The sequence below is a fragment of the Ranitomeya variabilis genome, chromosome 5, assembly GCF_051348905.1.
Source record: "Ranitomeya variabilis isolate aRanVar5 chromosome 5, aRanVar5.hap1, whole genome shotgun sequence".
Taxonomy (NCBI): domain Eukaryota; kingdom Metazoa; phylum Chordata; class Amphibia; order Anura; family Dendrobatidae; genus Ranitomeya; species Ranitomeya variabilis.
In genome coordinates this window covers 472,921,139-472,946,981 of record NC_135236.1, presented here as the reverse complement: position 1 = coordinate 472,946,981, position 25,843 = coordinate 472,921,139, and the positions used below count along the sequence as shown (strand labels likewise).

The window sequence follows — 25,843 nt, the reverse complement described above, 5'->3', positions numbered from 1 at the left end:
TTTGCCAGAGCTGTATAGGAGGTACATAGGAGGCCATGTGCAGGCCCATACTGTATATAGAAAGCTATATGTGGGCTCAAACTGTATATAGGAGGTTATGTGCAGGCCCATAATGTATATAGGAGGCTATATGGGGGCTCATATTATATATAGGAGGCTATATGCAGGCTCACACTGTATATAGGAGGTTACGTGGGGGCTCATACTATATATAGGAGGCTATATGGGGGCTCATACTGTATATACAAGGCTATATGGGACTCATACTGTATATAGGAGGCTATATGGGGGCTCATATTGTATATAGGAGGCTATATGAGGGCTCATACTGTATATAGGAGTCTATATAGGGGGCTCACACAATATACAGCTCTGGCTCATATTGTATATAGGAGGCTATAAAGGGGCTCATACAGCATATAGGAGACGCAGGCTCATGCTGTATATAGGAGGCTATATGTAGGCTTGTACTGTATATAGGGAGCTATGTGGGCCTTATATAGTATATAGGTAGTTATGTGGTGGCTCATACTGTATGTAGGGACTGTGTGTGGACTCATATTGTATGTAGAGGGGGGTGGGCGCTCATACTGTATGTAGGGGGCATGTGTGAGTGCTCATACTGTATGTATGGTGCTGTGTGGGAGCTCATACTGTATATAGGAAGGCTGTGTAGGGCTCATATTTTATGTAGGGGGCTATATGGGGACATATTGCCTGGGCCTATGAGCTGTTATCCTCATTGCAGTACGGCTTATGGTCTCCTTGTGATGATTGAAGGAATTCGCTGATGAAGCCCTGTGTGAACAGAGCCACATACAAGTCTTTTATGTGCCGTAATATGCCAAGCAGCCACCCCCTCCATTAGTTTGGTAGGTTGTGAGTGGTTGCCTCATCGGTAATTCTGCACCTGTGTTGCTGCCATCTTAGCCACATGGGTCCACTGCATCCTGATAGTGCATTTGTTTGGAGGCCTAGGCAGGCATGCATCTCTGCCTTTTTGTTGTTTATTTCAGAATTCAAAGCCCTGAATGACTAAAAAGGAGGGAAATGCATCTGAGGAATATGCCATTAAGCTAAGTACACAACTGTTCAGGTCATATAGTGTCTATACAGTATACAGTATATATAGGATAGTCCATGTCCATATAAACGTGACTATGAGGTATATGGGTGTTTTGTGGTTTTGACTACACTGCCCCTTGACTGGACAATTATGACCTGAAGGGTTATTGTTTGTTTGACAATGACATCATATATTTTTTTTCTTGGACTTTGTTAGGGTCTTTTTTTCTGGACAGAGTGTTGAAAAATATGATGATACCCCTCTGCCCACTAGTATGTACAGTTGTGTGAAAAAGTGTTTGCCCCCTTCCTGATTTCCTATTCTCTTGCATGTTTGTCACAGTTAAATGTTTCAGATCACCAAACAAATTTAAATATTAGACAAAGAGAACACAAGTCAACACAAAATGCAGTTTTTTAGTGAAATCCTTTATTATTAAGGGAAAAAGAAATCCAAACCTACAGGTCCCTGTGTGAAGAAGTGATTGCCCCCCCACCCTTAAAACATAAATTAGGCCTCTTTCACACTAGCGTCGTGCACTGCACGTCGCTATGCGTCGTTTGGTTGAAAAAACGCATCCTGCAAAAGTGCTTGCAGGATGCGTTTTTTCACCATTGATTTGCATTAGCGTCGCATTGCGACGCTTTGCTACACGTCACAACCGTCGTGCGATGGTTGCGCCGTGTTGTGGCGAACTGTCGGCTGCAAAAAAACGTTACATGTAACGCTTTTTGCTGCCGATGGACCGCCATTTCCGACCGCGCATGCGCGGCCGGAACTCCACCCCCACCTCCCCGCACCTCCCCGCACCTCACAATGGGAACGCTTCAACGTATCCCACTGATTCTGAGACTGTTTTTTCATGACACATTGTACTTCATGTTAGTGGTAAAATTTCTGTGATAAGACATTTATGAAAAAAACAGAAATTTGGCAAAATTTTTGAAAATTTAGCAATTTTCACACTTTTAATATTTGTGCCCTTAAATCAGAGTGGTCTCACAAAAATAGTTAATAAATAACATTTCCCACGTCTATTTTACATCAGCACAATTTTGGAAACATTATTTTTTTTTTTATAAGGGTTAAAAGTTGAACAGGAATTTCTCACTTTTCCAGCAAAATTTCCACAACTAATTTTTTTAGGGACCACATCACATTTGAAGTGACTTTGAGGGGTCAATATAAAAGAAAATACCCAAAAGTGATACCATTCTAAACACTGCAGCCCTCAAGGTGTTCAAAATCGCAATTTCTACTGAGCACACCGATACCTCATATGTGGGGGAAATCCACTGTTTGGGCGCATGGCAGAGCTTAGAAGGGAGGGAGCACAGTTTGAATTTTTTGAACAAAAAATTGGCTGGAATCAATGGTGGCGCAATGTTGCGTTTGAAGAACCCGTGATGCACCTAAACAGTGGAAACCCCCCAATTCTAACTCCAACGCTAACCCCAACACACCCCTAACCCTAATCCCAACCCTAACCATAACCCTAACCACAACCCTAACCCCAACACACCCCTAACCCTAATCCCAACCCTAACTACAAACCTAACCCCAACACACCTCTAAGCCTAATCCCAACCCTAACCATAACCGTGAGGATATGGCCACTTACTAAAGACAATAGGACGAATGGACGTAGAGCGGAGTCCACAGATCTAAGAGATAGAGACTTTTGTCAGCACAGAGCACCGGTTGTGTCGATATTGTTGTCAATTATTAGATATTTTCTTGCTGTGTTTTATTAGTGATTTTCTTGCTCGTCAGTTCATCCTCAGGGATCAATGTTTACATTTAGTGACCGTAAGCAGAGGAAGACGAGCAGGGTAGATCTTATGTAACTTCCTGAAATCTGACCAGTGTCACTTTATGTGGTAACAGCTCTGGAACGTTTCAATGGACCCACTGATTCTGTTTTTTTTTTATGACAAATCGTACTTCATGTTACTGGTAAATTTTGGTCAATATGATTTGCGTATATTTATTAAAATTTCACCAAAAATGTGAAAAGTTCGCAATTTTCAAACTTTACATTTTTATACCTTTAAATCGGATAGTTATACTACACAAAATTCTAAATAATGTTTCCCACATGTGTACTTTACATCAGCACAATTTTTGAAACATGATTTTTATTGTTAGAAAGTTAGAAGGGTTCAAAGTTGACCAGCAATTTCTCAACAAAATTTACGAAATGATTTTTTTAGGGAGCACATCACATTTGAAGTGACTTTGATGGGTCTATATGACAGAAAATACCAAAAAGTGACACCATTCTAAAAGCTGCACCTCTCAATTTTTTTTTAAAACCACATTTAAGAAGTTTATTAACCCTTCAGGCTCTTCGCAGAAATTAGTGGAATGTGGAAGAAAAAAAATGAACATTTTACTTTTTTTTCACGAAAATTTTGCTTTAGCCCTATATTTTTTACTTTCTCAAGGATAACAGGAGAAAATGGACCCCAAAACTGGTTCCACAATTTCTCATGAGTACGTTGATATCCCATATGTGGGGAAAACTAATATTTGGGCACAGAACAGGTCCCGGAAGGGAAGCAGACCTGTTTGACTTTTTGAACGCGAAAATGGCTGGAATCGAAAGCAGACGCAATGTGCCTAAAGAGCGTAACCCCCCCCCCCACAAGTGACCCCATTTTCAAAACTATAAACCTCAATGATTCTATCCAGGGGTATAGTGAGGATTTTTAATCCACAGGTACTACACAGAATTTGATAACATTAGGTTGTCATATTGTATATGTCGTCATTAGTGTTGAACGCAATTGCTCGGTACTTGAGTTTGCATCGGGGTGCTCAGGTATACACTAAGTTTCATGGGAGCTCAAGCGACCCCAATGCAAACTCGAACAGCAAGTACTGGCGCTCAATACTAGTTGTCATATCGTCAGATTTTGTTTTCACTTTTGAAAAAACCCTAACCCCAATGCCAATTCTAGCCTAACACCAACCTTAACCGTAGCCTAACCCCAACCCTAACGGCAATCACGTGATCGGGGACCATAAAATCTAGCCCTGATCGTGATCTCCAGGGTCTCAGATACCCTCGACACTGGAGGGGTCCTGTTGTGATCCGCTTTTTGGGCTCCCCTAGTGGTGGCTGGTGGTACTGGAGACTTGTGTGTTCTTTTCTGCCTCAGCTCACCTGCTTCCATCAGTTTTGGGAGTTCCCTATTTAGCCTTGCTCTCCAGTCACTTCCTTGCCGGTCATCATTGTAACCTGAGTCTTTCAGTTGCATGTTCCTGCTACCAGTCTGCTGATCAGCTAAGTGGACTCTTGTCCTTTTTGTTTTGTATTTTTTGTCCAGTTTACAGTTTGTCATTTCCTGTTACTGGAAGCTCTTGTGGACTGAAATTGCCACTCCTGTGTCATGAGTTGACACAGGAGTCTTAAAGTAATTTCAGGATGGGTTTTTGAAAGGGTTTTTCAGCTGACCGTGAAGTCCTCTTTTGTATCCTTCCTCTATCTAGTAAGTGGACCTCGCTTTGCTAAATCTACCTTCATACTGTGTATGTCTTTTCCTCTGAACTCACCGTTAATATATGTGGGGGCTACTATCATCTTTGGGGAATTTCACTAGAGGTAAGCCAGGTCTGTTCCTTCCTCTTCCAGGCGTAGTTAGTTCTCCGGCTGGCGCATGGCATCTAGGCAGCCGTAGGAATGCTTCCTGGCTACTGTTAGTTGTGTGGTAGATTTAGGTCACGGTCAGCTTGAGTTTCCATCACCCGAGGGCTAGTCTGTTATTTTGTGTTTCTGATGTTCCCATGCCATTGGGGAATCATGACAGGGTCCATAACCTTATTCCCGATTTTAAAACAGCAATGAGGCAATAAGGCCCCTTAGCAGCCTCTGTTTTAATGTGTATCCGTGGTCGTACACACACATAGGTATACACTTATGCTCAAAAGTTTACATACCCCTTTACATACCCATGGCCTTTTTTCAGAGAATATGAATGATATCACGAAAACTTTTTCTCCACTCATGGTGGATAGTGGTTGGATAAAGCCATTTATTGTCAAACGAATGTTTCCTCTTTGTAAATGATAATGACAACATCCAAATGACATCTGGTGAGAATTTCATGTCACTAGCACCTTTAGAGATATACTTACTCAGAAAATTGGTGACATGTTCAATATTAATTTCACCTGCTGTGTGTGTGTATATATATATATATATATATATATATATATATATATATATATATATATATATATATATATATATATATATGTGTGTATATATATATATATATATATATATATATATATAGCACAAACAAAGAAAAAAACTCGCGGGCGGCACTGTCTTGCTGAATGCCGGCTTGTCAGTGGGGATTACAGACGCGTATCCTACTCAGCCACTCAAAGAGGAAACTTTCAGGTGCTCCGTCTTGGAAAATAGTCTCTTAAGTAGAATACCCCATAAGAAATGCAGAGAGGGCACTCACCAGTTTCCACAAAATGATTCCTTTATTCACAAGACAACATCCAGAGGGCCGTAGTAGCCGGGGGAGAGAGAGAGGGCCTCAGCCCGTGTGAGCAGAGGAGATGGACGACGGCCGTTTCGCACCTGGTTGTGCTTCTACGGGTCAAATTGTGTATGGAACCGGCAGCGGATATAGTGTGCCTGAAAGACACACACCCCCACTCCAAGCTCCACCCACAACGCATAAACAATACAATGAACACATATTAAAAACATTTGTTTAAAAACAAAAGAGCTAATACATAGGCATCTTGGATATTACATGTATACTGCCAGGAAATCTAGCTATACAACATACTATTGGGCACATGATAAATACAGAACATTCTGACACCGCAATACCTTCACCTATCAGATTGGGCGATATAACGCCCTCTATAGGAAAATGGACATGTCGACTCGGTCATTGAAGCCAAGCGGACCCATCGCATTGCTGCGCAGAATCCACCTGGCCTCGCTCCTCAACAACAGATTGTCCAAATCTCCTCCCTGTGGCGGTAGAGTCACCCTTTCAATGCCAGCAAAGGTAAGGCCATCTACCCTACCCCCATGTACTTCTCTCATGTGTGCAATAAATCGCGGGACACCTTTCCCGGATGTTACCGACCTGCAATGTTCCCGAAATCGCACGTACATGGGTCGGATAGTCTTACCAATATAGAAGAATCTGCAAGTGCAAAAAAGTACATAAACGACGTGATCGGTCTTACAGGTAATGAAATCTTTAACTACGTGTGACACCGCCCCCATTCTAATACAGCGGTCTATCAAATGCTGTTGACAACAAGCACAGTGTCCACACTTGAAGTTCCCCTTGGGGGACACCCCTTTTAACCAATTAGTATTGGGTTTAGTTATACGGTTCTTTACCAATTTGTCCCGCAATCTTATACTCCTCCTATTCGCTATTAGGGGACCTCTAGCCGCCACTTCCATCAATTCTTTGTCCCTCTCTAACAGATGCCAATTCTTTTTTATGGCCAACCTTATCTGTTGGTCCATACTGCTGAATTTAAAACAGAAATTAAACCTCCTATTATCTTGTTTCCGAGGGGGTGGATGTGGAAATCTGTTACCCGATTGTGTGATCCTATCGTTCCGTACCCTATCTAGGGCTGACGTTAATAAATTCTCCGGGTAGCCTCTCTCTCCAAAACGGTCCATCATCTCCCCAGTCTGTCTAAGAAAACCTTCTTCTGTATTGTTGACTCTACTAACTCTTAGAAACTGGCTATATGGCAACGCCCGTTTAGTGTGTGCAGGATGGTAACTTTTATAGTGCATCAGAGTGTTAGCTGACACCGGCTTGCGATACAACAAAGTGCAAACCCTCCCTTCTTTTACTTCTACAAGCACATCTAAGAACTCCAAACGTTCCCCCCCAAAAACGGACGTAAAGGTCATATTTAGATTATTTATACAATTCAGATGCGTCACAAATTCTTGAAACATTGCCTGTGACCCGTCCCAAATGAGGACTATATCGTCCACAAACCGTCGGAAATATTTTATGTGCTGCAGAAAACGATTGCCCTCCGAATATACATATCTTTCCTCAAAGGCTCCTAAGAACAAGTTCGCGAAAGTGCATGCTACCGGGGTCCCCATTGCAGTACCCTCCCGTTGCAGGTACCAATCATCCAGAAATGTGAAACAGTTATGGGTCAATACAAAATTCAATCCTTCACAGATGAAATTAATAAAGTTTTCACTTTTATCAGTAGTGTTCAAAATTGATCTGATGATATCCACTCCTACCGACTGGGGGATTTTAGTATATAAGCTCTCCACGTCGATGGACGCTAGAGAGAAGCCTACTTGCCAATCAAAATCACGTATGCTTGCTAAAAACGAATTGGTATCCTTAAGATACGAAGGAATCTGTTTCAACATTGGGCGTAGCAACCAATCTATGTACTGGGATAGGGGCTCTGTGAGCGATCCTATCCCAGATACGATTGGGCGTCCCGGCGGAGAGGTAGTGGACTTGTGAATTTTCGGGATGTGATACCAATGGGGTTTGGTGGGGTACCCCGGTAGCAGCTTTTCAGCCTTTTTCTGCGAAATTGTCCCTAATTCCACGAATTTTCTCAAATAAGACATTAATTCGTTTTTAAATTTTTGTAGAGGGTTCCTGGGTAATGGACTATATACCGTTTTATCAGATAATTGCCTTTTGGCTTCATTAATATAGTACTCTTTGGGGAGCAGCACTATTTTGCCCCCCTTATCTGCTGCCCTAACGACAGTGTCTTCCCAGGACATAATCTCCTGCAGCACCCTTTCCTCACCTGCCGTGATGTTATTGGCAGCTTTATGGTATAGTAAGGCTTCCACATCTTTTATGGCCTGTGATTCGAATAAATCGACCATATTGCCTGGGGAGACCATAGGCATAAATTTGGAGGAGACCCCACCTTTAAAAGGGACCACATTTTCAACCCCTTCTATATCATGTCGATCCACATCTTCTGTTAAGCCTAATAATAAATTTGCATCTTCTCTCATATCAGTGAGTGCCCCTGTACCCGCCATGAATCCCAAGGGGCCAATTTTACAGGGAACCTCACCTTCTGATACATTATTAATGGTGTTTTTATTATTTGCAAAATTTTTAAAAAGATGGATCTTTCTAATTGACTTGAACAGGTCAATCTTAAATTCAGTCAGATCGAAGGTTTCTGGCATACTATAGTTCAAACCTTTGGACAATAAAGACAAGTGGGTCGGTGTCAGTACGTGTTCAGTCAAATTCAAAACCGTCTCTTCAATTGGAGTTATTAATACTTCCGTGTCCATGCGACGTGTCTCCGTTTCCGTTGTCTGCGCTGGTCCGTTCCGCTGTTTCTTTCTTCCTCTACCCCTTCGGGTCTTTCTCTTCTTGGGAGAAAGACCCGAAGGGGTAGAGGAAGAAAGAAACAGCGGAACGGACCAGCGCAGACAACGGAAACGGAGACACGTCGCATGGACACGGAAGTATTAATAACTCCAATTGAAGAGACGGTTTTGAATTTGACTGAACACGTACTGACACCGACCCACTTGTCTTTATTGTCCAAAGGTTTGAACTATAGTATGCCAGAAACCTTCGATCTGACTGAATTTAAGATTGACCTGTTCAAGTCAATTAGAAAGATCCATCTTTTTAAAAATTTTGCAAATAATAAAAACACCATTAATAATGTATCAGAAGGTGAGGTTCCCTGTAAAATTGGCCCCTTGGGATTCATGGCGGGTACAGGGGCACTCACTGATATGAGAGAAGATGCAAATTTATTATTAGGCTTAACAGAAGATGTGGATCGACATGATATAGAAGGGGTTGAAAATGTGGTCCCTTTTAAAGGTGGGGTCTCCTCCAAATTTATGCCTATGGTCTCCCCAGGCAATATGGTCGATTTATTCGAATCACAGGTCATAAAAGATGTGGAAGCCTTACTATACCATAAAGCTGCCAATAACATCACGGCAGGTGAGGAAAGGGTGCTGCAGGAGATTATGTCCTGGGAAGACACTGTCGTTAGGGCAGCAGATAAGGGGGGCAAAATAGTGCTGCTCCCCAAAGAGTACTATATTAATGAAGCCAAAAGGCAATTATCTGATAAAACGGTATATAGTCCATTACCCAGGAACCCTCTACAAAAATTTAAAAACGAATTAATGTCTTATTTGAGAAAATTCGTGGAATTAGGGACAATTTCGCAGAAAAAGGCTGAAAAGCTGCTACCGGGGTACCCCACCAAACCCCATTGGTATCACATCCCGAAAATTCACAAGTCCACTACCTCTCCGCCGGGACGCCCAATCGTATCTGGGATAGGATCGCTCACAGAGCCCCTATCCCAGTACATAGATTGGTTGCTACGCCCAATGTTGAAACAGATTCCTTCGTATCTTAAGGATACCAATTCGTTTTTAGCAAGCATACGTGATTTTGATTGGCAAGTAGGCTTCTCTCTAGCGTCCATCGACGTGGAGAGCTTATATACTAAAATCCCCCAGTCGGTAGGAGTGGATATCATCAGATCAATTTTGAACACTACTGATAAAAGTGAAAACTTTATTAATTTCATCTGTGAAGGATTGAATTTTGTATTGACCCATAACTGTTTCACATTTCTGGATGATTGGTACCTGCAACGGGAGGGTACTGCAATGGGGACCCCGGTAGCATGCACTTTCGCGAACTTGTTCTTAGGAGCCTTTGAGGAAAGATATGTATATTCGGAGGGCAATCGTTTTCTGCAGCACATAAAATATTTCCGACGGTTTGTGGACGATATAGTCCTCATTTGGGACGGGTCACAGGCAATGTTTCAAGAATTTGTGACGCATCTGAATTGTATAAATAATCTAAATATGACCTTTACGTCCGTTTTTGGGGGGGAACGTTTGGAGTTCTTAGATGTGCTTGTAGAAGTAAAAGAAGGGAGGGTTTGCACTTTGTTGTATCGCAAGCCGGTGTCAGCTAACACTCTGATGCACTATAAAAGTTACCATCCTGCACACACTAAACGGGCGTTGCCATATAGCCAGTTTCTAAGAGTTAGTAGAGTCAACAATACAGAAGAAGGTTTTCTTAGACAGACTGGGGAGATGATGGACCGTTTTGGAGAGAGAGGCTACCCGGAGAATTTATTAACGTCAGCCCTAGATAGGGTACGGAACGATAGGATCACACAATCGGGTAACAGATTTCCACATCCACCCCCTCGGAAACAAGATAATAGGAGGTTTAATTTCTGTTTTAAATTCAGCAGTATGGACCAACAGATAAGGTTGGCCATAAAAAAGAATTGGCATCTGTTAGAGAGGGACAAAGAATTGATGGAAGTGGCGGCTAGAGGTCCCCTAATAGCGAATAGGAGGAGTATAAGATTGCGGGACAAATTGGTAAAGAACCGTATAACTAAACCCAATACTAATTGGTTAAAAGGGGTGTCCCCCAAGGGGAACTTCAAGTGTGGACACTGTGCTTGTTGTCAACAGCATTTGATAGACCGCTGTATTAGAATGGGGGCGGTGTCACACGTAGTTAAAGATTTCATTACCTGTAAGACCGATCACGTCGTTTATGTACTTTTTTGCACTTGCAGATTCTTCTATATTGGTAAGACTATCCGACCCATGTACGTGCGATTTCGGGAACATTGCAGGTCGGTAACATCCGGGAAAGGTGTCCCGCGATTTATTGCACACATGAGAGAAGTACATGGGGGTAGGGTAGATGGCCTTACCTTTGCTGGCATTGAAAGGGTGACTCTACCGCCACAGGGAGGAGATTTGGACAATCTGTTGTTGAGGAGCGAGGCCAGGTGGATTCTGCGCAGCAATGCGATGGGTCCGCTTGGCTTCAATGACCGAGTCGACATGTCCATTTTCCTATAGAGGGCGTTATATCGCCCAATCTGATAGGTGAAGGTATTGCGGTGTCAGAATGTTCTGTATTTATCATGTGCCCAATAGTATGTTGTATAGCTAGATTTCCTGGCAGTATACATGTAATATCCAAGATGCCTATGTATTAGCTCTTTTGTTTTTAAACAAATGTTTTTAATATGTGTTCATTGTATTGTTTATGCGTTGTGGGTGGAGCTTGGAGTGGGGGTGTGTGTCTTTCAGGCACACTATATCCGCTGCCGGTTCCATACACAATTTGACCCGTAGAAGCACAACCAGGTGCGAAACGGCCATCGTCCATCTCCTCTGCTCACACGGGCTGAGGCCCTCTCTCTCTCCCCCGGCTACTACGGCCCTCTGGATGTTGTCTTGTGAATAAAGGAATCATTTTGTGGAAACTGGTGAGTGCCCTCTCTGCATTTCTTATGGGGTAATATATATATATATATATATATATATATATATATATATATATATACACAGTGGGGCAAAAAAGTATTTAGTCAGTCAGCAATAGTGCAAGTTCCACCACTTAAAAAGATGAGAGGCGTCTGTAATTTACATCATAGTTAGACCTCAACTATGGGAGACAAACTGAGAAATAAAAATCCAGAAAATCTCATTGTCTGTTTTTTTTATCATTTTATTTGCATATTATGGTGGAAAATAAGTATTTGGTCAGAAACAAACAATCAAGATTTCTGGCTCTCACAGACCTGTAACTTCTTCTTTAAGAGTCTCCTCTTTCCTCCACTCCATTACCTGTAGTAATGGCACCTGTTTAAACTTGTTATCAGTATAAAAAGACACCTGTGCACACCCTCAAACAGTCTGACTCCAAACTCCACTATGGTGAAGACCAAAGAGCTGTCAAAGGACACCAGAAACAAAATTGTAGCCCTGCACCAGGCTGGGAAGACTGAATCTGCAATAGCCAACCAGCTTGGAGTGAAGAAATCAACAGTGGGAGCAATAATTAGAAAATGGAAGACATTCAAGACTACTGATAATCTCCCTCGATCTGGGGCTCCACGCAAAATCCCACCCCATGGGGTCAGAATGATCACAACAACGGTGAGCAAAAATCCCAGAACCACGCGGGGGGACCTAGTGAATGAACTGCAGAGAGCTGGGACCAATGTAACAAGGCCTACCATAAGTAACACACTACGCCACCATGGACTCAGATCCTGCAGTGCCAGACGTGTCCCACTGCTTAAGCCAGTACATGTCCGGGCCCGTCTGAAGTTTGCTAGAGAGCATTTGGATGATCCAGAGGAGTTTTGGGAGAATGTCCTATGGTCTGATGAAACCAAACTGGAACTGTTTGGTAGAAACACAACTTGTCGTGTTTGGAGGAAAAAGAATACTGAGTTGCATCCATCAAACACCATACCTACTGTAAAGCATGGTGGTGGAAACATCATGCTTTGGGGCTGTTTCTCTGCAAAGGGGCCAGGACGACTGATCCGGGTACATGAAAGAATGAATGGGGCCATGTATCGTGAGATTTTGAGTGCAAACCTCCTTCCATCAGAAAGGGCATTGAAGATGAAACGTGGCTGGGTCTTTCAACATGACAATGATCCAAAGCACACCGCCAGGGCAACGAAGGAGTGCCTTCGTAAGAAGCAAGGTCCTGGAGTGGCCTAGCCAGTCTCCAGATCTCAACCCTATAGAAAACCTTTGGAGGGAGTTGAAAGTCCGTGTTGCCAAGCGAAAAGCCAAAAACATCACTGCTCTAGAGGAGATCTGCATGGAGGAATGGGCCAACATACCAACAATAGTGTGTGGCAACCTTGTGAAGACTTACAGAAAACGTTTGACCTCTGTCATTGCCAACAAAGGATATATTACAAAGTATTGAGATGAAATTTTGTTTCTGACCAAATACTTATTTTCCACCATAATATGCAAATAAAATGATAAAAAAACAGACAATGTGATTTTCTGGATTTTTTTTCTCAGTTTGTCTCCCATAGTTGAGGTCTACCTATGATGTAAATTACAGACGCCTCTCATCTTTTTAAGTGGTGGAACTTGCACTATTGCTGACTGACTAAATACTTTTTTGCCCCACTGTATATATATATATATATATATATACTAGATGGTGGCCCGATTCTAACGCATCGGGTAATCTAGAATATGTATGTCCACGTTCCACGTAGTATATTGCCCAGCCACGTAGTATATTGCCCCGTGACATAGTATATTGCCCAGCCACGTAGTATATTGCCCCCTGATATAGTATATTGCCCAGCCACGTAGTATATTGCCCAGCCACGTAGTATATTGCCCAGCCACATAGTATATTGCCCAGCGACGTAGTATATTGCCCAGCGACGTAGTATATTGCCCAGCGACCTAGTATATTGCCCAGAGCACAGAGCCACGTAGTATATTGCCCAGTGACGTAGTATACAGCACAGAGCCACGTAGTATATTGCCCAGCCACGTAGTATATTGGGCAGTCACGTAGTATATTGCCCAGCTACATGGTATATTGCCCAGCCACGTATGTCACAGGTTAAAAAAATAAAAAATAAACATATACTCACCTTCCGCAGGCGCGCTGTAGTTCTGTCGCCTGTGTGGGGTGCAGGTGTCTGCTTCCGGTCCCAGGGTGTGATGACATCGCGGTCACATGACCGTGACGTCGTGGCAGGTCCTTTTCGCGCAGGCGCGCAGGACCTGTGATGACGTCGCGGTCACATGACCGTGTCGCGGTCACATGACCGTGTCGCGGTCACATGACCGTGACGTCACGGCAGGTCCTTCTCCCAGACCATCCTTGCCACCGGAACATGCCGCTTGCATGGACCGGCCGGTGCATCGCTAGGAGCGGGAAAGGCGGCGGAAGGTGAGTATCTAATGATTTTTTATTTTTTTAATTATTTTTAACATTAGATGTTTTTACTATTGATGCTGCATAGGCTGCGTCAATAGTAAAAACTTGGTCACACAGGGTTAATAGCGGCGGTAACAGAGTGCGTTACCCGCGGCATAACGCGGTCCGTTACCGCCGGCATTAACCCTGTGTGAGTGGTGACCGGAGGGGTGTATGCGGGCACCGGGCACTGAGTGTGGGGAGTAAGGAGCGGCCATTTTCTTCCGGACTGGGCGCGTCGCTGATTGGTCGTGGCAATGGTCATGGCGTTTTGCCACGACCAATCAGCGACTTGGATTTCCATGACAGACAGAGGCCGCGACCAATGAATATCCGTGACAGACAGACAGAAGGACAGATGGAAGTGACCCTTAGACAATTATATAGTATATATATATATATTTTATATATACAGTACAGACCAAAAGTTTGGACACACCTTCTCATTTAAAGGTTTTTCTGTATTTTCATGACTATGAAAATTGTAAATTCACACTGAAGGCATCAAAACTCTGAATTAGCACATGTGGAATTATATACTTAACAAAAAAGTGTGAAACAACTGAAATTATGTCTTATATTCTAGGTTCTTCAAAGTAGCCACCTTTTGCTTTGATGACTGCTTTGCACACTCTTGGCATTCTCTTGATGAGCTTCAAGAAGTAGTCATTGGAAATGGTCTTCCAACAATCTTGAAGGAGTTCCCAGAGATGCTTAGGTAAATCCTGAGAATAGAACATTGAGGGAGGCAGTTGAGAATCTAGTCAGCATGTGATCGCCAGTAAGCATATTGCATACTGACAGTCACCTGACTGCCCACTCGATCTGGCGATGAAATCACATACAGTGACTGCAGAAGTTTAGAGCAACCCTGAAAAAACCCTTCAACTACTTGCGTACTGCCCAACGTCTTACAATGTTGAACTGGTCTGAATGTGACTCCGCAATGTGATTATCAATATCAGAAGTGACGCAGAGCACATACAGTGACAAGAATGGAGAGATGGCTCTCAGATATGACTGGACTTCCTATAAAGAAGGCAGAGATGGCTTATTACCATCTCCGCTTTCCTCATCACTGTATACAGCATTAAAAAAGTGCTATGTATACAGTTTGGGAATCTCTGGAAGTGCTCCCCCCTCCTGGAGAGACAGAAACTGCTAGGTTTCACAAATCCAAATCATCTCTGCAGTGCAAACAGGAGGATGAATTTGTCTTATTAGGGCTAATTTGGGGCTAACATGCCATCCCTAGTCAAAGGGGAATTCACTAATAAAAATTGATTAAAGGGGTTGTCCCATGAACAAAGTACATTTTAATCAATACATCTTGAATAATAATAACTTCCACAATTGCTGCTGTGTACTGTGTAATGGCTGTGTATGACCATACAGGAACATGGTCTGATCATATAATTTTCACATCAATTCTTTATAGTATTCAAGATCTCTGCTTGCTGATATTCAAGAAAAAAACGTTTCTACATGAATCAGTGATCTCCTGTGTAAGGACTGTATGTCACATGACCAGGACAGATCTGTAGTCACTGAGTGACTGCAAGCAGAGATCTTGACACAGCAAGCATATTGCAACATAGTGTATATTTTCATACGATGAACATTCTTTATTTTCTTTGAGGTTGTATTGTGTTTCTTAACAGCTTCTTAAGCAGTATGTCCAGAAAATTACAGGTTTTCTCAAGATCTAGCTTCCATGCACAATATGTCAGCAAAAGCTCAAAAGCAGCATCCTCTTTTGACATGTGCAACATTTGCTTCATTTCTACTGTCTTGGTATAAATAAAAAATATTTTTTTTGCATTTCTTTCAAGAACATAACATACGCATGTCCTGCCATCTAGTGGCCCATATCAATACTGACATTAGGTATAAATGATAAACCTCATATGTGACCATTGTGATCACATCCATGTACAACTTGCCATACTGCAAATTAAAGAGGTTCTCCGCACGCACACTTTTACTGAATGTAATACCATGCAATATTTCCTTCCTTGTAATTCTGTGCTAGTACCATTTATAACAGCCGCAAGAACGCACATGAGCAAGTTCACATATAGGAGAAACACTTGGGAGGCTTATGCAAACTCCACTGCAGTGAAAATATCTCATATAATAACATGGCTTATCTAACAACTCAGTAAAATTAGAAAATATATCAAGTGCAGCCTGATGCAAGTTATTATGGGTTTTATGTGTTATTTGCTTATTTCAAATGTTCACCTGGAATAAAAAGGTAAACATGTTTAAGTGATCCGTCAGCAGGTTTTGCTATATATGAGAGCAGAATGTTGTAGTGGCTGAGACCCTGAGTCCAGCGATGATCATGTGTTACTTACTAGTCTGTGTTTTGCTGTTGCAATAAAATGAGAGTTTTATCAGCAAGAGATTATCACTACAGGACTAGGTGTCTCATGCCTCCTAGTCCAACAACGCCCCCACCACTGATTAGATATATTACACACATAAAGCTTCCGATCAGTGGTGGGGGCGGGGTTAAACAGGGCTCAGCTTTCATAGCTGCAGTAGATCTGCAGCAGAGAAAACTGATTCTATCATGAGAGCTAAGTGATACAGTACATTCTCTGGAATCAGGGTCTCTTCCACTACATCATGCTGAGGTCAAATTTCATAGCAAAAACCTGATGACAGATTCACTTTAACCTCTTGCCGACATCGGGCGTAATAGTACGCTAATGTCGGACACCCTCCCTTTGATGTTGACTCCGGGGGTGAGCCCACATCTTTCCCAGCACATGTCAGCTATTTTGAATAGCTGACATGTGTCCGGAACAGCCACGGGTGGAATCACGATCCACCCGAGGCTATTAACCCGTTAAATGCCGCTGTCAAATGTTGACAGCGGCATTTAACATGCACTTCCAGCAATATAGCCAGAAATTCAACCATCGGTGACCCCCATCACGTGATCGCGAGTCACCGATGGGTTGGCATGACAACCAGAAGTCTCCTGGAGACCTCTATGGTTGTCACCGCCGGATTGCTATGAGCGCCACCCGGTGGTCGGCGCTCATAGCAAGTGAGGTATTTGGCTACATGCAGGTGATCTGACCATCGTCTGTATGTAGCAGAGCTGATCGGGTTATGGCAGCTTCTAGTATCCTATAGAGACTATTGAAGCATGCCAAAAGGTAAAAAAAAAAAAATTGAATATTAAATAAATAAAAAAAAAAAAAAAATATATATATATATATATATATATATATATATATATATATATATATATATATATATATATATATATATATATATTCAAATCACCCCCGTTACGCCCCATTCACAAAAAAAAATAACAAAATAAAACATACACATATTTGGTATCGCTGTGTTCAGAATCGCCCGATCTATCAATAAAAAAAAGGATTAACTTGATCACTAAATGGCGTAGAGAGAAAAAAAGTCAAAATGCCAGAATTACGTTTTTTTGGTCACCGCCACATTGCATTAAAATGCAGTAACAGGCGACCAAAAGAACATATCTGCACAAAAGTGGTATCATTAAAAATGTCAGCTTGGCAAAAAAATAAGCCCTCACCCAACCCGAGATCACAAAAAATGGAGACGCTACGGGTATAGGAAAATGGCAATTTTTTTATTTTTTAACGAAGTTTTGAATTTTTTTTAACCACTTAGAGAAAAAAGAACCTAGACTTGTTTGGTATCTATGAACTCGTAATGACCGGAAGAATCATAATGGCAGGTCAGTTTCACCATTTAGTGAACCTAGTAAAAAAGCAAAAAAAAAAAAAAACAACTGTGGGATTGCACTTTTTTTTGCAATTTCACCGCACTTGGAATTTTTCCCGTTTTCCAGTACCAATGGTGACATTCAAAAGTACAACTCGTCCCGCAAAAAAAAAGCCCTCAAATGGCCATATTGATGGAAAAATAAAAAAGTTATGGCTCTGGGAAGAAGGGGAGCAAAAAATTGAAAACGCTAAGACGAAAATACCTCCAGTCATGAAGGAGTTAAAGGAAACCGGTCCTGTTTAACATATTGTCTCATATACAGCCATCAAGTTATAGAACTGACTGATAGTTTTGTGGTAAAAGACCAAGTGTGATTTAAAATCTATTGATTGAAATTCTTGCTCATTCTTGCCTTCCCTGAAAGATAGTGGTTAATGACTTATAGGACCGCCCACTGGACTCATAAGCCCTGAGGGAGTAGGGATAAATAAATAACATGCAAATTGTCCTGAATCTTTTATAACATAACTAAAAATCTATTTGCTCATCTCATTGGTGTATCTAAGGGGGGGCAGCCGGGGTATGTGCCCCAAGTACAGCCGGCAGGGGAGCGCAGTCGTGCCGCCTAATGCGGCGGTCCACAGTATCTCCCCCGGTGGCTGCATTCTGCCACCCCCCGGACTGAGAGTCGGCTGTTCTCTGTGCCGACTGTCAAGCTGACAGCCGGTACAGAGAAGCTGCAGCGCACCGGCTCTCAACATGTGCGGACATACCGCATGTGCAGCCTGTGCAGCTGCACCGGGGCCTGGAGGTGGAGGGGGGCCCCTGTAGGGTGGCTGCGGCAGGCATGGAGAAATCCCTGCAGCTCTGCTGCCTACAAGAGACAATAGCAGCAGAGCTGCAGCGATCTGTTTCCTGCCCGCGCTTCCTCTCACACAGGCAGCGCCGCTGTGAGAAAATATGTGCAAGTGGGTTGAGAGTTGGCTCAGGGATAGGAAACAAAGGGTGGTTATTAATGGAGCACACTCGGACTGGGTCATGGTTAGTAGTGGGGTACCACAGGGGTCAGTATTGGGCCCTCTTCTTTTTAACATATTTATTAATGACCTTGTAGGGGGCATTCAGAGTAGAATTTCAATATTTGCAGATGACACTAAACTCTGCAGGGTAATCAATACAGGGGAGGACAATTTTATATTACAGGCTGATTTATGTAAACTAGAAGCTTGGGCTGATAAATGGCAAATGAGCTTTAATGGGGATAAATGTAAGGTCATGCACTTGGGTAGAAGTAATAAGATGTATAACTATGTGCTTAATTCTAAAACTCTGGGCAAAACCGTCAATGAAAAAGACCTGGGTGTATGGGTGGATGACAAACTCATATTCAGTGGCCAGTGTCAGGCAGCTGCTACAAAGGCAAATAAAATAATGGAATGCATTAGAAGAGGCATAGATGCTCATGAGGAGAACATAATTTTACCTCTATACAAGTCACTAGTGCGACCACACTTAGAATACTGTGCACAGTTCTGGTCTCCGGTGTATAAGAAAGACATAGCTGAACTGGAGCGGGTGCAGAGAAGAGCGACCAAGGTTATTAGAGGACTGGGGGGTCTGCAATACCAAGATAGGTTATTACACTTGGGGCTATTTAGTTTGGAAAAACGAAGACTAAGGGGTGATCTTATGTTAATGTATAAATATATGAGGGGACAGTACAAAGACCTTTCTGCTGATTTTTTTAATCATAGACCGGTGACAGGGACAAGGGGGCATCCTCTACGTCTGGAGGAAAAAAGGTTTAAGCATAATAACAGAAGCGGATTCTTTACTGTAAGAGCAGTGAGACTATGGAACTCTCTGCCGTATGATGTTGTAATGAGTGACTCATTGCTTCAATTTAAGAGGGGACTGATAACCTTTCTGGAAAAGTATAATATTACAGGGTATATATATTAGATTCCTTGATAAGGCGTTGATCCAGGGAACTAGTCTGATTGCCGTATGTGGGGTCGGGAAGGAATTTTTTTCCCCATGATGGAGCTTACTCTTACCACATGGGTTTTTTTTGCCTTCCCCTGGATCAACATGTTAGGGCATGTTAGGTTAGGCTATGGGTTGAACTAGATGGACTTAAAGTCTTCCTTCAACCTTAATAACTATGTAACTATGTAACTATGTAACGTCAGCATTCAGCGGCTGGCTGTGTTAGGAGAAGGCTGTAGCAGAGCATGTGGAGAGGTGAGAGGTTGTGTGTGTGTATGTGCGTGTGTGTGTGCATGCGTAGCGCTGCGGGTGAATGTGCAGACTGCAGAGAGGTAAATGGTTTTGTTTGCCTGTGTGTGCGTTGACGGGGAGAGGGCAATAATGGCGATGGTGGGGGAGGAGGAAATGATGGATGTGGCGGAATGGGCAATGAAGGGGGTGGGGAGGAGGAAATTATGGAGGTGGTGGAATGGGCAATGATGGGGGTGGGGGGAGGCAATGATGGAGGTGGAATGGGCAATGATGATGGTGGGGGAGGAGGAAATGATGGAGGTGGGGAAAGGGCAATAATGGGGGTGGAGGGGGGGAGGAAATGATGGAGGTGGTAGAATGTACAAGGATGGTGGTGGTGGAAAGGACAATGATGATGATGAAGGAGGAGAAAATGATGGTGTGACGGAAAGGAGAATGATGGTGGTGGAAAGGGCAATGATGGGAATGGTGGGGGAGGAGAAAATGATTGATGTGGTGGAAAAGGCAAAGGAGGAAATGATGAAGGTGGTGGAACGGGCAATGATGGGAGTGGTGGGGAAGGAGGAAATGATGGAGGTTGTGGAATGGGCAATTATATGGGGTGGTGGAGGAGAAAGCAGTGATAGGGGTGGTGGAGAAGGCAAAGATGGAAGTGGTGCAGAGAGCAATGATGGGGTGGGGTAGAGGACAATAATGGGATGCGGGGAGGAGGACGACAATGAGGGTTGTTGGGGATTGGGATGGGAGGAAGGGGGCATTATAACAGACTTAGGAACAGGGGTAGGAAGACATTATTATCGCTTATGTCTTACACAGTCCCTTAGTATAGAGTGTACATACTTATTATGTATAACAGACTCCCTTAGTATATAGTGTACTTACTTATATATAGCACAGTTCCTTAGTATATAGTGTACTCATAATTCTGTATAATGCCATCCTTAGTTACATAGTTTCCGCTCTTATTATGTTTAACATAATCCCTTATTATGGACCATTCTCTCTAGTTATATATGGTGCCGTCCCGTATTATATAGCTTCCTCTGCTGTTATGTACAGTGCTGTCTCTTACAGGGGGATTTATTATGTGTGGGGAGAATTTAAGTGGGGATGGAGGGATTTATTATGTGTGGGGTGAGATTTGGAGTGGGGATGGGGGATTTAATGTGTGTGGGGAGATTTGGAGTAGAGATGAGGTTATTTATTGTGTGTGAGGATATTTGTAATTGGGATGGGGATATTATGTGTGGGGTAGATTTGAGGACATAAAATGAAGAGCAAAGGGGGAGATGGGGGGCATATATGAGGAAACCGTACAGGGGAATGGGGCCATGTATGAGGAAACCGTACGGGGAAGTTGGGGGCATGTATGAGGAAACAATATGGGAGAATGGGAGGCATGTATGAGGAAACCGTATGGGGGAATGGGGGCATATCTGAGGAAACAGTATGGGGGGATGGGTGCAGACAGTATGAGGAGCGAACGGGGGAATGTACGCAGACACAGTATGAGTAGCGATGTGAAAAATGTATGTGGACAGAGTATATGGAGTGAGGATGATGGGATGTGTGCAGACACAGTATGGGGAATCAGGTGAGCAGGGTGTATAGAAAGTGAGGGGGTAAATATATGAGGAGACAGTATGGTGAACAGGAGGGATGTGAGAGGAGACAGAATGAGGAGGGAGGGGAATAGTGTGCAGAGACAGTATGGTGGGAGAAAAGTGTGTGGGCACAGAATAGAAACTGAGTAGTGGGGGCGTAGCATGGAGGGACAGTATAAGGGCACAGCCAGGAGGGGACAGTATACCAAGGAGGGGGAGAACAGTATAAATACTGGGCCCTATAGGGGGGACACAGTATGAGAGGATAGTGTGGAGAGTGGGCCGGTATGGAAAGGAGAGGTCAGTGTGAAGAGCATGAACCATAAGAGGGACAGTGTGGGGGTCATATTTTGTGCAGACAATATAGTGAGGGGCAATTTTTTATTCAGGAGCATTATAATGAAACTTCTATCCTTAAGGGCATCATGTGGAGATTTTCTGCAAAAGAGCGGAGTTGATGGAAGTCTGCAGAGACGGCTGTGGATGAGAAAACTCATCATGGGGTCTGGACATGATGAAGAAAAGAAGGAGAACGGCTCCAGAGACGACGTCATCTATGAGGTACCTGGATGTAAATGTTATTTGTGATACTAACTAACTCTCATGTTTTTATTTATGTTAGGAGCATTAAAGGGGATGTCCAGGTTTGTAATGAGTCTGCAGTCATTCTTTGTGACTGCAGACTTCTGAATTCTCACAGTGCGCCCTGCATGCTGTCAGGATTCTCTCAAGCTGGCAATTTACATACATGCGGTCACGTGCTGACTAGACATGTGTGGCCTCACTCAATGAAAATGAACTGAGTGAGGCCAGGCACGTCTAGTCTGAATGTTGCCAGAAGTATACAGATCGCATGCTTGTGCTGACATGACTGTCCACAGGCAACGGAGAATCCTAAAAGTGTGCGTGCATTAGGTGTGAGAATTCAGAAGCTGCGATGTCAGGATTCAGCTCTGCAGGTTCCAGTAGTCGTCACATGGACACTTCACTCATATGTGACTTTCATACTCCTGGTCCTGTAACAACGAGCTTCTCTTCTGCTTCTCTGTTTTCCATTGAAGATTGAGAGCATTAGGGAGAGCAGCTCGTGGATACATGACTAACTGTGCAAATCGCATATGTGCTGGGGGGGGGGGGGATGGCAAAATAAATTCTTGTCTCAGGTGCCAGAAACCCTAGATGCACCTCTGCATCTCCTCCAGCTCTATAATGTTCTGTATGAAGACAGGACACCATGTTCAACATGCTTCCTTTTAAATGTATCAATAGTTGTCATGCTTAGTCAAGAAAATGTGAGACCAAATCTCAGAGGACCTTAAATATAGTAGAAAAACGATTTGACTTTAAAACCATGAAAATCTGGTGGCTGTAACCTACCAGCTATAAGATGGTTCTTCACTTCATTCAATGGTGGATGTATAGGTTTCCAATGGAGTTAGTTAACCAGAGGCTATACGTGACTAGTTATTGGAAATGTGATGAAACAACACTTCAAGGAGCATCTAAATCCGGTGAACAAAACCCTAATGTAATATATGTGGCTCCCTGTTGAGGAGATCTAAGAGAATAAAAGGAGGGAAACTTGTATCTAAAATACCATAATGATGAGCTGATAATGATTCTAAGGGCTCAGTGTAAATAAAATTAGTCCAATATTGTTCCTGAAAAGTAGGACGAGCTTCAGGCAAGTGCAATGTGTCTGTTCTCACCTAGTATCCGCATGACATGCATGTACAATGCGTTTTCAAGATCCGCTTTTACATACCGTAAATCTCTGTCATTTCAAGCTAGCTCACTGACTGATAAAACAATTTTAGATACAGATATAGATAGATGTAATTGAGATAAATAAACAGTTCAGTGTAGCTTACTGTACATGTATTTAGCTCATAATTAAATACGTAAAAGAAAAAAATGGCGTGGGGTCCTGCTAATTTTTATTAACCAGCTGAGAGAAAGCCAACAGCTGGGGCCTGAAATATATAGTCTGGGAAGAGGGTCATACATATGGAGCTTCCCAGGCTATTAATATCAGTTCACAGATGTCTACTTAGTCTTTCCTGGTTATTAACAAAGTGTGACCCCCCAAAAAATGACGTGGGGTCCCCCTATAACTAATGTCAAGCAAAGGCTAGGAAGACAGCTGTGGGCAGATATTAATTGCCCAGGAAGGGGCCACAAAAAATCTCACGATGCAAGTGGTCGCATGAGTAAGGTGACCGGGGTTCGTCGGCCATGAACACCGGTGACCTTACTCACATCAATGCTAGACACTGCAGAAGCTTAATTATGCTCCTGTCTCAGTGTGTTCTGGCTGGCTTGCGGAGTGGTCACATCATGCCACCGCTCAACAAACCACCCAGATGTAGTAGAGCTGGAGTTACTCATGGGACATAATCACATAGGGATTATCTGTGGACAGGTGAGGAATATGGTGTATTATTATTGTTAATGATACAGTAATAAATGGGGAAAAAAGAGGGTCAGGGATTATGTATTTCAAATAAATAACTTTGAGTGTTTCTTTCAAATAAAGGAATTTACTCCATCCGTGTCTTTATCACATTTTTGATTATGGGGTTAGTAATAGGGGTGTCTTATAGACGCCTTTTGTATTACTAACCCATTGGGCTCCTGGGCTTCATGTCAGTTGATAATACAAAGTTGACATCAACCCCAATACTATTACCCCACTTGTCACCGCACCAGGGCAAGTGGGAAAAGCAGAGACTAAGTGCTAGAATTGGCGCATCTAATGGATGCACCATTTCTGGGAGGGATGAGGGCTGACGTTTTTAGGCCTATAAAACAAACATGCTGGTAGATGCGCTGATCTTTGGCAGCACAGACCGCTCTTGCCTATGATTAAGCGGCATTGGCATCTGCTGACGTCACATTTACAGAGTAGAAGCTTTTTTTCCAGCTCTGCTCTGTGGACAAGGCGTGACTTCTGAGGTCATGCTGATTTACAACTGGCTCCCCGCTGCCTAACTGCAGGAAGCCAACTGTTAATCAGCATGACTTCGGCAGTTACGCTCCATCGACATGGAAGCTCTGTTGATGTTGAGCAGCTGAATCACATCAGCAATTTGCAGATGTGACTGGTGCAATAAACTTAGCGTCTGTGTGAACTAACCCTAAGGAATAGGATCTGCTGAATGCTAAAACTAAACAACTTCATTGGTGCAGTCAGGCCAACCATCCCTCTCTTCTCACTCTCTAGTGTATCAAGCCTTGTTGCTCTCTGATTGCACATTTGCAGCATCTCTCATACAGTCACAAAGAAAGAAGTGGCTGTTCTGTGTCTATGTATTCATACTGATCTTCTTTCAAACATATAATATGCATTTTCTGTAGCTTTAGGACCCAATAGACATGTAGAGGGATAGATAGTTGACCCATCAGCATCTAGTATGAAAATACTGTAAATACCCCCTGTAAGGGCTCACCAGGTGAGGAGGATCCGCTAAGCCTCTGGTCCGGATGGGCACACGGACCCCAGGCGTTGGTGCAGCTTCCAGAGGACACATGGAATCGTGGGGACTAGGACTAACTGGAAACTCAGGCGCAGACGGACAGACGGAGTGGAACCCAGCAGGGATGGATGCGAGCTGAAACACAGTAGTACAAATAATGGAGCATACCAAACAAGGAACACTAACTAGAGTCAAAATCCCTAGACACAGGTACATGTGTCAATGGGCCTTAAATAGATCTAGGGAGATGAAATCAGTGATTCACTCTGGGTAACTTGTAAAACCTGATGTGGAGCACAACAGAGGGCAGCGGACAGAGGAGAAGGAAGCGGAGCCTTGGGTACCTGGGACAGGTGTGTATCACCCCCACAATGAAACTACACACAGTATTGGACACACTACTCACCCAATTCTCGTCACATCATTTTAAGATAGTTATTATCGATATTAATTTTACAATTAAGCAAGGTAAAAAACTGTTGCCTGTCAAGCAGTGATTCTGAGCTTATAGGCTTAAATTCTGAACATCCCATTAAAAATTTTGCAGCCAATTCTGTTTCTGAACACAGAATACAACCGTCTCCGAGAATCAATAATCCCAGAGGCACTTGGCATTCTTGTCACAAACACCCAAGTGGATTAGTGCTAAAGCCAAAAACAATTAACCTGGGAGACCTGCGGTACACGGCTAGATGTAATAAACAATATATATACAAAACCTAAAGACAGCACAGCTCATAAACTGCTATTGATATTACTAACGTATCAGAATGAAAGAGGAAGATTCCGAGCCTTACCAAACTAGAATTCAACAGCAATGTTAATAAGCCACATGTAATAGCCTGTAACGATTTTTGTGCAACATTCAGAAGGGTTTGACAATTTGTATCTTGGTCACATACACAACCTTTACTTCAT

General features: G+C 43.0%; 1 protein-coding gene across 7 annotated transcripts in view; it reads right to left on the bottom strand.

Moving 5' to 3' along the window:
- The window catches only part of PPFIA2 (PPFI scaffold protein A2), a 580,573-nt gene that overhangs the window by 476,648 nt on the left and 78,082 nt on the right, over nt 1–25,843 (bottom strand). For 4 of the 7 annotated variants that reach the window (XM_077265478.1, XM_077265477.1, XM_077265476.1 and 1 more), the window contains exon 3: nt 24,899–25,060. The exons of the other annotated variants lie outside the window; for them this stretch is intronic. In XM_077265478.1, coding sequence (XP_077121593.1) covers nt 24,899–25,060 — 162 coding nt within the window. The remainder of the gene's footprint in view (nt 1–24,898; nt 25,061–25,843) is intronic. 7 annotated transcript variants of the gene reach the window in all.